The 17,493-nt window shown below is 42.9% G+C and overlaps 1 protein-coding gene across 1 annotated transcript in view; it reads left to right on the top strand.

Moving 5' to 3' along the window:
- Positions 1–4,243: 4,243 nt before the first annotated feature.
- Positions 4,244–17,493, top strand: part of ankrd13c (ankyrin repeat domain 13C) — a 47,151-nt gene continuing 33,901 nt past the window's right edge. Inside the window, exons 1-2 of the mRNA XM_023840471.2 lie at positions 4,244–4,900; positions 12,722–12,763. Of these exons, the coding sequence (XP_023696239.1) occupies positions 4,546–4,900; positions 12,722–12,763 (397 nt within the window). The 5' untranslated portion in view covers positions 4,244–4,545. The remainder of the gene's footprint in view (positions 4,901–12,721; positions 12,764–17,493) is intronic.

Raw genomic sequence — 17,493 nt, 5'->3', positions numbered from 1 at the left:
ATTGCTAGCTGGTTACGCGACTGCCTTATTTTGATGCTTCCTGTATTACTTCATAAACGGATACCGAATAACGCTTCACGTAACGTAAACGTATTAGGTTAATATAAAAATCGGTAATAGTAAAGACTCAACCCCGTCTTTAGAAAACACGATTACTAAACAAGTAATTTGAAAATCAAATAAATTACATACATATAAAAATAAATACTTATGTAAATACCTATTCTTTCTTGTATTATCTGCCAATTTCAACTCACAATGCGGATGTTTATTATGTTTATTGTTTAATGTCTAATATGTGTATTCTTATGTTCCTTATATGCATGTCATCTGTTCACAGTCTGCAGTTAAGCAATAACTCCTATCACTGAACATTATAGTCGTGGCCAAAAGTTTTGAGAATGACACAAGTATTGGTTTTCACAAAGTCTGCTGCCTCTGCCTTTTATGATGGCAATTTGCATATACCCCAGAATGTTATGAAGACTGATCAGATGAATTGCAATTAATTACAGTCATTCTTTGCCATGAAAATTAACTTAATCCCAAAAAACCCATTTCCACTGCATTTCAGCCCTGCCACAAAAGGACCTTCTGACATCATTTCAGAGATTCTCTCGTTAACACAGGTGAGAGTGATAAGGCTGGAGATCATTCTGTCATTCTGATTGAGTTAGAATAGCAGACTGGATGCTTTAAAACAGGGGTGTCAAACTGTAGTCCTGGAGGGCCACAGCCCTGTGTAGCTTAGTTCTTTCCCTGTTCCACCACAAATGATTCAGCTCAAGAGCTGTGTGGTTATTAGCACAAGAAGTTGAATCTGGTGTGTTAAATGAGGACTGGAGTTTGACACCTGTGCTTTAAAGGGAGGGTGCTTGAAATCGTTGTTCTTCCTCTGTTAACCATGGTTACCTGCAAGGAAACGTGTGCAGTCATCATTGCTTTACAGGCAAGGATATTGCTGCTAGTAAGATTGCACCTAAATCAACCATTTATCAGATCATCAAGAACTTCAAGGAGAAAGGTTCAATTGTTGTGAAGGCTTCAGGGCACCCAAGAAAGTCCAGCAAGCACCAGGACCATCTCCTAAAGTTGATTCGACTGTGGGATCGGGGCACCACCAGTGCAGAGCTTGCTCAGGAATGGCAGCAGGCAGGTGTGAATTCATCTGCACACACAGTTAGTCCAAGACTTTTGGAGGAAAACACACAAATTCTGACCTAGTCCAAGCATTGATTATGCAAGAATAGGCTGCCATCAGTCAGGATTTGGCCCAGAAGTTGATTGACAGCATGCCAGGGCGAGTTGTAGAGGTCTTGAAAAAGAAGGGCCAACACTGCAAATATTGACTCTTTGCATAAACTTAATGTTATTGTCAATAAAGGCCTTTCACACTTATGACATGCTGGTAATTATACTTCAGTATACCATAGAAACATCTGACAAACACTGATGCAGCAAACTTTGTGAAAACCAATACTTATGTCATTCTTGAAACTTTAGGCCAAAACTGTACTGCGTAAGATAGTATGTGTGACAAATAAATCTTTCAAACTTTAAGAAAGCATCCGTCTTTAAATGTAGCGTACAGTTGTTATGCTGTGGAAAACGTAATGTGTGTTCCCTGTGCCAACCGCGGCACACCCCAGTGAATGGGGGATTACAATAGCTCCCAAATACCTTCACTCAGCTGCCTGATACCACCATGGCTCTTGGTGGCAGTGGAAAAGCACCATTAGTGTTTCTGGGGTGTCTTCCTGCCAAAAGCCACCCACTCTCATAGTGCTCCTTGCTTGATGCATTTCTTTTGATTTTTATATGTAAAACCCACATATGTCAATCTATTACCCACATTATTAAAATATGTATAAATATAATAACATTTATATTTGAAGAGAAGTCAGGTGTTATAACTGTCCCCATAACTGAGGACAGTTGCAACAGTATCCAGGAACAGTTGCAACATCCTTTAAAATGTATTAAAATTGTACTAATTAGTATTTGCACTATTTTACACAAATGTAGCCTGCTATATCCATGTAAATTGCTGTTCATTTTTGATTGTGCACAGGGAAGGCCTGCCCACTGCACATATGTTTATGGGCAGGCAATTAATCTTACCATGTTTCAGTAATAGAACAACAATTCTCAGTGTAAGAACAACATTCAACCTTTTATTGAAGGGGGACGATAGATTTGAACTAGAATTTTGTTTTCTTCAAAGACCTGGAAATTGATAACAATGGAACATCCAGAAAAGCTTTGTTACATTTTTTTAATGGCGTGAAATTTGGCAAGTTTTTTAAACACTTAAACACAACTGATCAATATTGGGGGAGGAGGTTTAGTGTGAATGTGACTTACAATTATGGGAATTATGGGAACTATAAGCTGCATCTCCCTTACCTTAGTCCATGCCTGGTGACCCCACTGGAAGCATTGCAGCCATAACTCTTTTGGCTAAGAGTAACTCTCCAGGCTATTAATGCAGATGTCCTCCTCTGTTCGTGAATCTATCTTTTCCATGTTCATTCCATCCATCCATTTTCTGAATCCACTAGTCCTATACAGGGTCGCTGGGGGTCCGGAGCCCCGGCAGCTACAGACGCAAGTCAAGTTCTTCATTTTTTGTTGCAAATATCTGCGTTCCCACCAGCCATGATAAAACTAATATTAGCTAGACACAATTAGAACATAATAAGATAAGGAATTCGCAAACAAGAGGAGGCCATTTGGCCCATCAAGCTTGTTTAGGAAGATTTCCACTAATAGTTTAAGGCTGTTAAAATTTTATCTAGCTCTGATTTAAAGGAACCCAGGGTTTTAGCTTGCACTACACTAGCAGGAAGACTATTCCATAATCTAACTACACGCTGTGTAAAGAAGTGCATATCCAACTATGGCCATGAGTTCTTGTATTTGAACCAGTATTGATGGAAGTATTTGGTTAAACAGCATCCAGACCTGTTAGAATCGTATATACCTGGATCATGTCCCCTCCTAGTCTCCTTTGCTCGAGGCTGAACAGATTCAGCTCGGCTAACCTCTCCTCATAACACATTCTCCTAAGACCAGGAATCATTCTTGTAGCCCTACGCTGAACCATTTCTAAGGCAGCAATGTCCTTTTTAAGGAATGGTGACCAAACCTGCACACAATATTCTAGGTGGGGTCTTACCAAGGAATTGTATAATCGTAGCATCACCTCCCTTGACATAAACTTCAGACACATAGAGATGTAACCAAACATCCTATTGGCCTTTTTAATTGCTTCCCCACACTGGTGAGAGTAGGATATGGAAGCATCAACATAAACACCAAGGTCTTTCTCATAATCAGCTTCCTTTGTTTCAGCGGAACCCATAATCTATCTGTACTTTATATTTCTGCTCCCTTCATGGATTACCTTACATTTTTCTGCATAAAATTTCATCTGCCAGGTATCAGCTAAGCCATTTAAAAGAAAAAAAAAAAAGATTTAACGGTTGTAAGATTAAATCTTTAATGCACAATCAGGACAGTATGACAAAAGCTCCGATAATGAAAATTGTTTTCATATTGATGGAAAGGTTACAAATGGCTGCCTTATTGCTATTGGGAAGAGGGGCCAAATGAGCATGCAGTTTAATAGTTCATGGGGTGTTTCTGAAATGTTGAAACTGTCCATCTTGTCAACCGCCCCCATCTTACCCTAAATTTTCTACGTTTTTGTACATACCCGCGCCCAGAGTGGCACTTGCAGCAAAGAGTGTCTTTTTAATAGACCAGCAGAGGGCATCAGCGTACCGCAAACAATCCGGCTTCTGCACATTCTTCCTTAACGCAGCTATTTAGCCGGTAAATGACCACTGGTAAACCGACGGCAGTTCATGTGCACTCAGTTGAATGTCTCTGCTGTTAAATACAATCCCTGAGTATATTGTTTATGATTATGTAGATCATGTTCGCCGGTAGCAAAGGATGCATTTATATACATATGTATTTTTTTTTCTTACTTTATTCACTACCTCTTATTTCTATTCTGTGTCTTTGTGTGTGGATTTCTTGAGTCTTACCCATTTCAATGTACAGTTGCTTCTATCATACTGTACACATGATAAATAAGAGTTACAAGAACAGAGATTTTACCTGTTATTCTATAAGCTTAAAGTTTAAAAGGCCAACAAGCGGTAACCGAAGGCCGTAGCGTTTCTGGAATTATCGCGATATTAACATTTATGCCCCTTCAAAGCGCTTTCGAGGCTGAATTCTCGCGAGATTCCGGCCGCAAGATGGCGGTCGTGTCTCTTCGCGACGCGAAGGATGCGCTCCTGAGCGAGCAGTAAACGTGGGCACGGCGTCGCTCGAGAGACATCGGGTCCGGTTGTATATAGTGGGGAGGAACATACTAGATCTCAGTACCATATGTTAAAGTCGATGGGCGCAGCGGTTTCATGGACTTGTTTTTGTATGTTATCGGATTCCCCATAGCCGCTGGCCTCATCACTTGGCGTCAGTCTCCTCAGGATCGTTAGGAGCTCTTCGCACCTCAGACACGCTTTGGGAATGACGGGGGAAAAGATCCGCTCGCTGCGTAAGGACAGCAGGCCGTCCAAGGACCGGGACTTACTGGATCAGGATGAGGAGGCGGCTGCGGGAGCCTTCAGCACGTCCAACCGAACGAAAGTCAAAGGCAGCAAGATATTCAGCAACCACAAGCTGGTGCGATCGCCGTCGGAACAGCAGAGCCTGCAGTCGCAGAGCAACGCCAACACGAAAACTGCTACCGATGACAACAACCGCAACAGCGTTATCCACGCCGGCGGGTTTTTCCCAGTGCACGAATGCGTGTTCAGAGGCGATGTGCGCCGCCTTTCGTCGCTGATCCGCACTCAGAGCATCGCCCAGAAAGACATCCATGGTAGGTCACAGCTCACACGCCAGATCAGCCTGCGGGGCGAGTCATCTACTCGGCAGGGAGTCCGATCGCGGTGAACTAAACCAGTTAACGGTTAGGATTAGATGTAACATGCTTTTCTTGTCACCAACTCTCACCTCCATTATACAATATATGGAAATAAAAACACGGCTGCAAAGAAACGGTGAATGTGCGTTAGTCACTTCTGTATTTTGTCATTCCCTGACAGATGAGGTGATTATTAGACAAGATATATGAGAAAATGCAGTGAGTTGGGGGAAACAATCATTTGTCCCAGCAACTGAAGTAAAGCTGTGCGGCATGGAAGAAAAGAGCGCATCTCCCCATGTGAAGAGGCGTGGGTCATGTCAGGGTGCCGGGATGGCTGCCCGCCATGAGTCCGCACGTGTTCAGTCACTTTAAATTTCAGCCCGTTTCCTGCTGGCCGCACAGCAAATAGGGGATGTCTGTCTGTGTGCTTGTGTTCCGATTTCCCACCGATTTAGTATTCGTGACAGCAGCCCAGCGACAAGCTGGCATGTGTCCGTTTTGGGTTTTTTTTTTGTTAGGTTTTTTTCGGGGGGGGGGGGTTGTTATGGTGGACGGATTTTCTTAACGGCAACTTGGTCCAGCATTGCTCTTTATTATAATAATAATAATCGATACTTTATGGGGGCCAGTGAAGAAGGAGCAATTGAAAGTTTGTTCCTGATGCCTGGCAGATGGTGACACCAGAAATATAGTTCAGAGATCGCTGTACCCAGGCCAGTGAAATAGCCTCTGATGCCTTTTTGAGGCAAGATGCCCTTGCCTGTTCTTAAGTGTTTTAATTTTAATCAGATGTCATTACCACCAAATAAAAATGTAGACCACACTAAACACACATTGATGAATAGAATAATGTGATTATATCCTATTTTGCTCATGAGAGCACATTTACTTGGTGGTGTTTGCCTTGTTAATTTCCACGTTGTAATTTGAAATGTATTTGTGCCTTCCTTATTTATGAATAATATAATGCTGAATTCAGGTGCAGCATGAAGTTTGATGATGTTTCAAGTTCTTCAAATCAAAGTTGAGTTATGGCTGGACTGTACTGCGCTCACATTTTGCTGTGGTGTTTACACAGTAGCACAGTTTGAATGTTCTCACAGCAGAACATTAATAAAACTGCACTATATATTTTTCAGCAGAGTAAAATGTAAATTAATCATTAAAGGACATGAGTAAAATATTTGAGTTCCGTTTTGCATTTTGCTATAATCTACAGCGAAATGTAAGGAAATGTAATTTGTATGTCTGTAAAAACATGTTAAATCATAAAACTTACTTTACCTGTAATCATGTCAGAACTTTACAGAAAATCATGCATCCAGTAATGCATTAGCACTAAGTTTGTTAGTCACAAGTGTCCATTTGTGTTTATCTGTGACGTTCTTCCTGAATGATTTATGATGTGTGATTTCTCATAAATTCATAACTTTTTCTAAAATGCAGGTATGTCACTGCTGTTACTGGCCTATTAAGGCACACATTTTCTTTCAGTCATTTTTAGAATGCCATTATTGACCGTATTTGCTTGCTATCAATCCTGTGTACCATCTATAGAGCACCAAGCAATTCCTGGTTTCTAAGTTTCATTTCGCTTCCTGAACTGTTTTAGTAAATGTATGTACTAGATTTCAATGGTGATACTTGTAATCATATAGATTATCCATCCTTTAACTACTTATCTTGGTCAAGGTTCCTATCCCAGGCTACACAAGACACAAGCCTGAGGTACACCCTGGATGGGATGACAGTCTATTGCAGGATTTTGGGCAGTCTGTAATGATATTTTACTTACCATTGCATAAGCATAATTGCCTAGAAATTACTCAGTTTTCACACCCAGTTTTGCCCTATGAGAGAGCAAAGCTTGAGGCCGGAGTGCAAGGTCAGACAGTTTTTGGGATTTAGGACATGGTTCAAGGGCTAAACGATATGATTGCTCTGTTAGCCACGAGATTCGAACCAGCGACCTTGCAGTCATTAGTATAGATTCCTAACCCGTAGAACCACCCCAGACACACTAATTATCCAAACTGCATGTCTGTGCGATGAAAATAGAGAATCTGGAGGAAAGTCGCACAACACAGGGAGACCATTGAAATGCCACGCATGCAAAATGCTGACGGGGGCTCCAGCCCACAGCTCTGGAGATGCAGGGCCACAGCGCATCCCATTCAGCTCCCCGCCGTCTAGATTAGACCAGCAGATTTCCACCTTGCTGACAAACCTCTTTCCTGCAGTCCTCTTTAATTTTTTTTTGTTTAGCTGCAACATCTGTACATCAGACAGACAAATCCATCTATTAAAAATCTCAACACAAAGCTAAGGTTAGTGCTATTTTTTGTTGTTGAATATATGTTTTCGGTGATGCATCACATCAGAGTAAAGCAGAGGTAGGCTGTGCAATGCCCATTCCAGCATGCTTGTAAAACTCATGTATTGCTACATACATCTTGGCAATCCAAGAGCAAAATATTTAATCATGCTGTCTAGGATATGTTGACAATATTTATATCTGTTGTCTATCAAAGTCTTTATACTCCTCAATGTTTAATAGTGTCTGTGTCATTCCATCTAGACCCTGAAGTAATTGAAGTGTTCATAATTTGCATTGCTGAAATACAGCTCATCAAAACTTCAGTTTTGACCAGTTTCAACTGGTTTTTCTAATAAATGAATGATTGAAATTCCTTTTTGGACAGTAACACATAGCAAGCAAAGGAAATTAAGTTGTTCAAAAAAAGCACATGCTAATGGATTCCACAAATGATGTTTATTCTCAACTTATTTTGCCTAAGAACTACAGTTATTGTTTATTGTAATTATTTTCTCACAGATTATTGTTCTTGTTCAGCAGTCATCATCCAATGGGTCAGCTGGCTCAGTTTTTACGACCACCTTATTAGGTACACATGTCAAAGTCAGCTTTATTGTCAATTCTGCCACATGTACAGAACACAGAGAACTGAAATTACGTTACTCTCAAACCCTTGGTAGATATCTAGTAGTGGGTAGGACTTCCTTTTGCCTCCAAAATCACTTCAAATGTAAATGAGCTGGGCGTTCAGAGAAGCCTCTGTACATCACTGTGGTACAGAGCTATTACAGTATTTTTCATTTGTGTTAGCTTTACCCAGTTTGGCCATTTTCCACTGATCTCCCTCTTTAATAAGGTATTTTCAGCCACAGAAATCACGTTCCCTTGCTATCTTTTAATCTGTGCACCATTCTCTGTAAACTGTAGATACTGTAATGTGTGAAATTTCCAAAAAGTTTGCTGTTTGTGAGATGCTGCGACCAAAAGGAACACACTGTAGGGTGCATTACCCAAAAGTTTCCTTTAGCATCGTATATAGTTATTAGTTGGACCCATTCAGTTTCCTGTTTCCAGTTTGTAAGTTGCTAACATAGTTAGCAGCTATGCTTTTGGGAAACACGCACGACATCAGGCATCTAAGCCATTCTAAGGCTCAGCCAAACAGTAAATGAACCTCGAGATCTTGTCTGTGTGCTGTATGTATTCAACAGCAGTCACGCAATTCACTGTTTGTAGCAGCAAGCTGTTGGCATTAGCAAGCAGGCGCTCCTAATAAACTTACCACTGAGTTGAGTAACAACAGCTGAAATTGTTGCATATCTATTTAACAAATTAATTAATTCGTATACAGGCAGTCCCCTGATTAAGCACGTCCAACTTAGACAACTTATGAACGGACTGCCATAAAATCCGGGTTAAATACAATGGTTAGTAATAACGAATGCATGCATTACTTTTTGACACTCATGGAACCATTGAGTGGCTTCAGCGGTTTGTCAGCATATTATTATTTTTATTATTAATATGTACTTGCTTACAAACTTAAAGGCAGACGGGGAGCACATCTGATTTGTAGCCTGGAGACTGCTTGTATAATGACATATTTGGACAAACCTTTTATGACTCCTAAATAGGAGTCATAAAATTACCTTCTGATATAAATAGATGAGAAACACCTGTTTGTTGAATCTTTGTGCTTCTCAAAGGTCTCTGGCCCACAGATCATCTACAAACAAATCATACAGGCTGTGGGCTCAAGTGCCCAACGGCCACATAATTACTTTACCCTCAGCAGGATTTAAACTCGTGACCTTCTGGATGCAGAAACACATCCTTTATCTTCTGGCTGATAACCGTCAAGCACATCAAAATCTGAAGTGTAACCATATAATTATGGTAATCAACCCTCAAAGCACACTTTCCACTATGTTAGTGAGGGATTTTTAATTTTGGAGACAATGTACAAAGCAAAAACTTGAAGTGAATAATGATAACTTCCATATATGGGAAACTGATGTTTCACATCATGTCAGAAAACACAATTAGCATCTTCATAAAAAGAATGATTTTACTCTGTTAAGTTACTCCTGGGTTTTTAGGTTAGCTATGTGGCTCATTTATGAATTAATATTTGCCAATTTTTATACCTGCTTTTGCCATTGGCTCAACCAATCATCACTGGATTGCAATAACATTGTTCCCTTGTGTGAGCAGACTTGTTAAACGAGAAGCTAGTCATTTAGTTTTATTTTCTTTTATTTTCTTTGTAATGAACGCATTTCTTGAATGCATGTTTTCTTGGCAGCTGGTGGCGTATAGAATTTGCCCATAGGAGGAATCTGGCACTCCCAGCTGATGGAATTGTGTGATATTTATATAAAAAAAAAAAACGTTTAAATGTCAGGTTTTACCCCACAAAGCCTCACCTTACCAGTTGTTAATAGGATGAAGAAAAGATTTATTTTTCCCTGACGGGGATTTTTATTATCCAGCAGCCTTACAAAAGTAGTTCCTAGCACAATACACCATCAGAGAAATAATCAGCAAACTAATAAATACATGATAAACATAGAATACAGTGCAGGTGCTGTAGGTGAGGTAGAAATATGTTTGAAATAAATCTGAGGTGGTTTACTACCCATGGGGGTTTCACCCAACCGCATTGAACCAATGAATGGCAGTGGGCCGTGTGGGGGAGGTGGGCAGTGTGTGGCTCTGGAGGTTAAGACTGATCAGGAAGGCAGTGGTTCAAACCATCTGGGCAGCAGAGTGATGTCAGCATTGGGCCTTGACCCCCTCTGCCTCAGGCACTGGCTGGCCATGTTTCTCAATCATAAGTCATTTTGAATACAAGCCGCTATACCGGTTTGAATTTTCCGTGTTTTTCTCTTTGACTCTCTTTGCATAACGTATTGAGAGGGGACCCCTGTTAACTGTATATCCTCCTTATTATCAGTTATAACTTTATAACACAATTCTGCAGGTACTCCTCTATTTATAGCTGCTGCTTCTGTCTGTGCTTGAAAGTTTGGGTTAAGTGCAGTATAATTAGGTCTGCAATTATAGGCATAAGAACAGCAAAATCCCTAATGTTATCCATTTATCTTGGTAATAATTGTTAAAATCATGCCGGTTAAGCAAACATGTTTTTATCAACCTAAATATATGGTTATAATCAATAAAGTATGTCACTATTGAGCTGAATATACATTAATAGTATAACCAACATGTATTAGATTATCAAGCTACATGTAAATGATTTTTTTATAATAATTATTAAAAACACAACTTTTTAAAAAACATTCGTAAACATATTGATATAAACGCTTGCTGCTCCATTAAGGGTGAATTCGAAAGAAAAAAACTCATATGCTATGAAACCGCCACAGTCTTAAAAAAATACTGTGATCCGATTTTTTTGGTCATACCGCCCAACAGTACGAGCCTTGCTTTTGTTGCAGATGAGCACCCTGTATGTTTTGACCTTATTCTTCTTAAATTAGTGGGACCTTTAACTTATTCAAGCTTCATGAGAGCAGGTCGAGTCAGGACTGGACACTGTGGTGGAGCAGAGAGGAGCTTTTTTTAAGCATCTAGGTTTCTAGTGTAGTGTGGTTTGTGTAGGAAGGCGGAGGCAGATCAGCACGACAGTCTAAGGCTGCTTCAATGGGCACTTTGCTGCCACCGGTCTATGCCGATGTCTGAGAGCCTCTGGTCTGTATAGAACGATCCATTCTGAGAAGTTAAAGAATGAAAGGCAGAGAGTGGAAGTTCCAGAACCAGGAAATCTGTTTTTTTTTTATGCGCAACCGAAAACTGATTTCCAGCTTCTTTTGTCATGCATGTAAATAAAAGCATAACCATAAAATAGCAGCATGTACAGACGGATAATTTCTGGCATAAGTGTATAGGTCAGTGGGTTTCCTGTTGCACTGAGCAGATATGCTTTAACAGTAATAATGTAAGTATTTTGACTAGTTTACGCTGCCTTCCTCAACTAGGAACACTTATCTATTGTCTAAGTGTTGATGGAACACTGGCAGAATAGATATGAATACGGCTGGTGATAGAGATGAGTTATACGTAGCTTACACTTGATGTCCGTTTGTGTGTCTCCCTAGAAAAGCTACTTTGATTTCGGTTCCTGTCGGCATCCCCTGGGCATCCCCATCTTTCGTGTGAATATCGCTGATCTAAAGATCCTCGCTAAGCTTGCTGGAGGAATGAGCCAAGGTCGGCACATGTGGCATCACCGGTCAAAACAGCATGACACATCGCTTTGCTACGACGTAGATAATTAATGATCCTTCCTTTATACGCACCGTTTGCTCTCAGGGTAGCGTGCACGGGTGGTATTTCTATACTAGCGAAGCATTGCTTCTGATTCACAGCTTTACCCTGCGTCTGTTACCTATTCTACCACATTAGACCCGATAAATGAAAGTTTAGTAAATAAGTAATGGCTGCTTTTTTGTATGCTAGAGGGAGGGGAGTGTTAGGTAATGAGTTCTGATTGATTGCCTAATTGCTAATCCACTGCTCTGGCATTCCCCTACGGTGTCCCCTGCCAAATGCGTCCTGGGATAGGCTCCATGCTTTCCGCATCCCTGTGCTACCTTAGCCGTTATGGCAAATGGAGGGACAGATAAGCAGTTATGGGAAGTGGATGGATCCAGATCTTTTTTGAGTCTAGCATTTTTCATAATTTGTCCTCCTCATAGTCTTGCCATGAAGCCTGGTCCGTGCTTCCATAGGTGCCCTTTGGTTTACCTTCAGTGATCCGATCGCTCAGTGTAGCTGAAATGACACAGGCGCTTTGCTTCTGGAATTGAATTTGCGTGGATTTTTCATGGATGCATTTCTCTTCCCTCGCCCAATGAAGGTCTAACTTAGAGAAGGAGAGGAACAAAGCAGTGCAGAGGAGGCTGGCTGACGCAGAAAGACAAGGTGCCTCTGGCAGCATGTCAGTCTTGATACCTGCAGGACTGCTGGCACGCAGCCTCCTTGTCTATTTCAATGCAGATCTTTTGGAGAAGCTTTGTATCCCTATAGTATTATTCTTCAGAAAGTCATTCTAAACTTGGCTTGAAGTAGCGGCTTATGGTTTTAATGGAGCTCGTAGCCTGAACCAGATGGTGTGCATTACAGGAAGTGGTAAACAAATGAACAGATCCGGTCCTGACACTAGTATCCCAGAACAATGTCAGCGGTAGTCCCAGGAGCAGGCTACAGGTCAGTGCTGCAGAAAGCCCAATCAATAAGGTACAGCCAGTATAGGTGTAACTCTGTATAATTATGAAAGAGCCAACTCTGTGCCCTGTCTGTGCCTTTCTGGTGGAGTTAATGTGATCAGGGGTAGCTGAGGGGAAGTTTTTAAAAGTATACCTGTAAAATGATGGGGGAGGGGTGATAAATAATCAAGTTACCTGATTGTTTGTTGTCTGTTTCTGCCTCAGGAAATACGCCGCTTCATCTTGCTGTCATGATGGGCCATAAAGGTAAGTAGGAAACCTGATGATGATGATGATGATGATGATGCTGGGTTTGTAGTAATAGTAATGTATATGAGTTAGGACTTGGGTTTTTTTTGTTTTTATTACAGCACTTTTAATACATCTTTGCTTGTCTTTTGTCTGGTTCTGGTGTGCTTTTGCTCTAACTAAGGCCGGAACGCTCTCTGGTCACAAAGCCTATTATGATGGACCTAGCAAATGAAGGTTATTCGACTGCTGTAATTTCACAGTTATGAACTTACCATGAAGTTTTATTATACACACTAAAAAATGTCCGGTCTGCACCCGCCTTTGCCGGAATAGCTTCAACATGAAGCATCCCTGCTATGTGATCTCACAGAGACGTTGTTCTGCGGCAAATGATTTTATCGCAGCTTCCAGTAGATTGCTGATGGACCGTTCCTTTAATTGCCATCGGTGCACTTTACATGTTTATGAGAGCGACACGGAGAAACCTCTGAGTGTGTTTTGCTTTTATACGTAAGTGAGATCTGCATAAACCTATAAATAAAGGCCGTATGTGAAGCAGTCACTGCTGACTCAGGCGTGTGGACCAACTGCAGGACTGTAATACATAATTGCTATGAGCTTCTGTCTCAGGAGACTTACTATAATGTTTTATTCCTGGTAATTTGTGCAAATGAACTTGTTTGTTCTGATACTGGAGTAACTGCACTTACACCACAATGCATTTCAGCAGTACCATCATTGAAGATCGTGCTGTTGTTGTCAGAGCCTCGGAGTCTGAAACGCGTTGCCCAATGCAAACGGATAATTGGGTGACAGAAAATGGCTGCACAAATGGCCCTTTGAAACTATTTTTTGTTCAGTTTACTCTGAAGTAACTATGGTAGTGATCCAGGTTACGCTACAGTAACAGTCATTCTTAATTACTTATTTATTGCAAAACTAGTGCTTGGACATTTGCCTCTATACATTGCTTACTTTTTCCATTTGCATAATTTACTAACAAGAACGATATTCTGACAGTAATAATCAGAATATTTTATGTAAAACTTAATACTACTTGCATTTATTGCCTATATGTAAAATTAAGTCTTTATTTGCTAAAGAAATATAGCAAAATTAATAATTAGAAATAAGTACACCAGAATTATCAGATGGCACTAGAACACAAAGAAAATGGATTCCTGACTGTTTCCATGTTGGGGATTTTTCAGAAGCAGACTTATCTGAAGTAGATGTCTCACTTCTGGAAAATTCCAGCAAAGTCAGGCATGTTGTTCATATCTGCATCTTTGGGGGAGAGCTGTCTATTGTTAGTTAAACAAAAGTTGAGTCATTCATGCTCACGTATGGCAGATTACGTGGCTGGTGTATCACCACTAAATGAATATACTTTCTGTTTATTCCTGCCTTATATATTACCTGTAACCCTTTGATCTTTTATTGAACTACAGTTTTAAGTAACCCGCTCATTTATTGGTTTTTGACTAATGTGTTTTGCATTTCACCAGCCATTTTTTTTTAATTTGCTGTAAATGAGAAGCATTTCAGTAAGCACCCATCACAGCAAGCATGTCGATGACTGTACTGTGAATAGGCACAGATTAGCTGTCACGTTGTGTCATCGGCTGTCACCATCTTCTAGAACCTCATCAGGCTGACTTTGTGTCTGGAAATAAGTGGATTAGACATCTTGTTAGCATGAATGTGTCCCGTCCTTCTGATCTGCCTTTAACACGGCCGTTTCTCTGTGATGTGCTGTTTGCCCTTATATCATTTGCTGTACTCTGAGGCTCTGTGCAGTGTGAAAATGATATTGCGTGTAAATTGTTGGCTTTTGACAGAGCTGTCCAGCCTAGTGTTACATTAGAGATTTTATTCCAAACAGATGCATGTGTGAATTTCCTGTTGCAGTTGTGAGCATCGTGAATGTTAACAGCTGTTTTGAGAATTTCTGGCATCATCATATGGTGACACCGGATTATGAGTCAGCCTCTGGAAAGAGGCGACACAACATACCAACACGAATAACTGGCCATGCACTTACAGCTTCTTTTAGGCCCCTCTCTGTATAATGCAGCCATTTATAATCTTCCCAAGCTACCAACCCACTGCTGGGCACCAACACACACACACACCTAACACACACCTGCACGACAACACGGCAAGAACATACAAACCCCATACACATGGATCCATAGTGGAGGCTCGAACCCTGGTCCCAGAAGTGTGAGGCGTCAGTGCCACTGTGCTGCCGCTGCTTATTATACATTAGTTCATCCTTTTATCTGAAGCAACATACAATTTACTTGTGCTCCCTGGGATTTCAGCCCACTGCCTTAACGTTGTTAGTACTTGATGACCTCTATAATTGTCATGACTGTTTACCTACATTTACATTTGAATACTTCAAATGCTGTGCAGTGCCAGTGATGTCAAATATGACAATATGAAAGGTACTTGAAAGGTCAGTGAGCTGTCAGCTTTCATGGTATGTCTGCTATCTATTTAACATGACGTTAGTGAAGCATTTTATTTTTTTTTGAATAGAGAACTATGTTGAAGGTTGACTCTTCCTATGAAGTCAGTAGATGGATTGGGAGAGAATGGGGATGGGGGGGTCATGAGGACATGGAAAGGGGTGTGTGGCGCTCCAATATTTTTGTAAGAGGATGACGGTCCAGGTCTTTAGAGTCCTGGTGCTCCCTGTCTTGCTGTATGGCTGTGAGACATGGATGCTACCCAGTAAGCTGAGACGAAGACTGGACTCCTTTGGTTCCGTGTCTCTTCAGAGTGCGGCGCGATTCACTGAGGGTGATCCGCTTTGCAGGATCCTCATTGCTGAGGACCCAGGCAGCTGTTCCAGGCCGAGGAGCTGCAGCAGATAAGACGACCATTTTCGGAGTGTTGAACTGGACTGTGTGGTGGCCTGGGGGGTTGCCAACTGGGATCCCGACTGTTCGGTCATGTGGTGGGTGTGGCAGTGCGCTGTACCAGTACACGCTCCCCGACCTGTGACCTGACCTGACTTATGTTGAACTGTTAGTAATGTTGAATTGTCAGTCAATTTAAACAAGAAGCTGCACCATTAAGATACCACTAAAGCTGACTGGCCGACGTCACAGAAGGAATATAATCAGTAACTATGTAGCATTCATAACACTTACAGGGCGGTCAAATTGTTTCCTGCCCTTACCTGTGTGCGTGTGTGTGTGCGCGCGTGTGTGTGGATCTATTGTGTTCTCTGTGTTCATACAGGATTGCTCTAGGAATTCCACGGTCAATGTGCGTGCGCTTAGGTAAATTTGGCTTTCTAAATTGCCCTTTGTTTGGATGCGTGCTCTGTGATGGACTGGCATACCATTTTGGATGCCCCCCCCCGCCCTGTGATGGACTGGCATGCCATTCTGGATGGCCCCCTGCCCTGTGATGGACTGGCATACCATTTTGGATGGTCCCCCGCCCTGTGACGGACTGGCATGCCATTCAGGATGGCCCCCTGCCCTGTGATGGACTGGCATGCCATTCTGGGTGCCCCCCCCCGCCCTGTGATGGACTGGCATGCCATTCTGGATGCCCCCCCTCTGCCCTGTGATGGACTGGCATGCCAATCTGGATGCCCCCCCCTGCCCTGTGATGGACTGGCATGCCATTCTGGATGCCCCCCCCCCTGCCCTGTGATGGACTGGCATGCCATTCTGGATGCCCCCCCCTGCCCTGTGATGGACTGGCATGCCATTCTGGATGCCCCCCCCTGCCCTGTGATGGACTGGCATGCCAGTCTGGATTCGCCCCCCCCCTGTCCTGTGATGGACTGGCATGCCATTCTGGATGCCCCCCCCCTGCCCTGTGATGGACTGGCATGCCATTCTGGATGCCCCCCCCTGCCCTGTGATGGACTGGCATGCCATTCTGGATGCCCCCCCCTGCCCTGTGATGGACTGGCATGCCAGTCTGGATTCGCCCCCCCCCTGTCCTGTGATGGACTGGCATGCCATTCTGGATGCCCCCCCCCTGCCCTGTTATGGACTGGCATGCCAATCTGGATGCCCCCCCCCCCCGCCCTGTGATGGACTGGCATGCCAATCTGGATGCCCCCCCCCCCCCCGCCCTGTGATGGACTGACATGCCAATATGGATGCTCCCCCCGCCCTGTGATGGACTGGCATGCCATTCTGGATGCCCCCCCCTGCCCTGTGATGGACTGGCATGCCATTCTGGATGCCCCCCCCCTCGCCCTGTGATGGACTGGCATGCCATTCTGGATGCCCCCCCCCGCCCTGTGATGGACTGGCATGCCATTCTGGATGCCCCCCCCTGCCCTGTGATGGACTGGCATGCCATTCTGGATGCCCCCCCCCTCGCCCTGTGATGGACTGGCATGCCATTCTGGATGCCCCCCCCCGCCCTGTGATGGACTGGCATGCCATTCTGGATGCCCCCCCCTGCCCTGTGATGGACTGGCATGCCATTCTGGATGCCCCCCCCTGCCCTGTGATGGACTGGCATGCCATTCTGGATGCCCCCCCCCTCGCCCTGTGATGGACTGGCATGCCATTCTGGATGCCCCCCCCCGCCCTGTGATGGACTGGCATGCCATTCTGGATGCCCCCCCCGCCCTGTGATGGACTGGCATGCCATTCTGGATGGTCCTCTGCCCTGTGCCCTATGCTTCATGCGGTGGATTGAGTGAATAGAATTAGGACTGGGCGTCCTTGAAGATTTTCTCAGTACCAGTACCAGAATAA

Source organism: Paramormyrops kingsleyae, chromosome 15, assembly GCF_048594095.1.
Source record: "Paramormyrops kingsleyae isolate MSU_618 chromosome 15, PKINGS_0.4, whole genome shotgun sequence".
Taxonomy (NCBI): Eukaryota; Metazoa; Chordata; class Actinopteri; order Osteoglossiformes; family Mormyridae; genus Paramormyrops; species Paramormyrops kingsleyae.
Note: the sequence above shows the minus strand (reverse complement) of the source record. Positions and strands in the feature narration are given on the sequence as shown.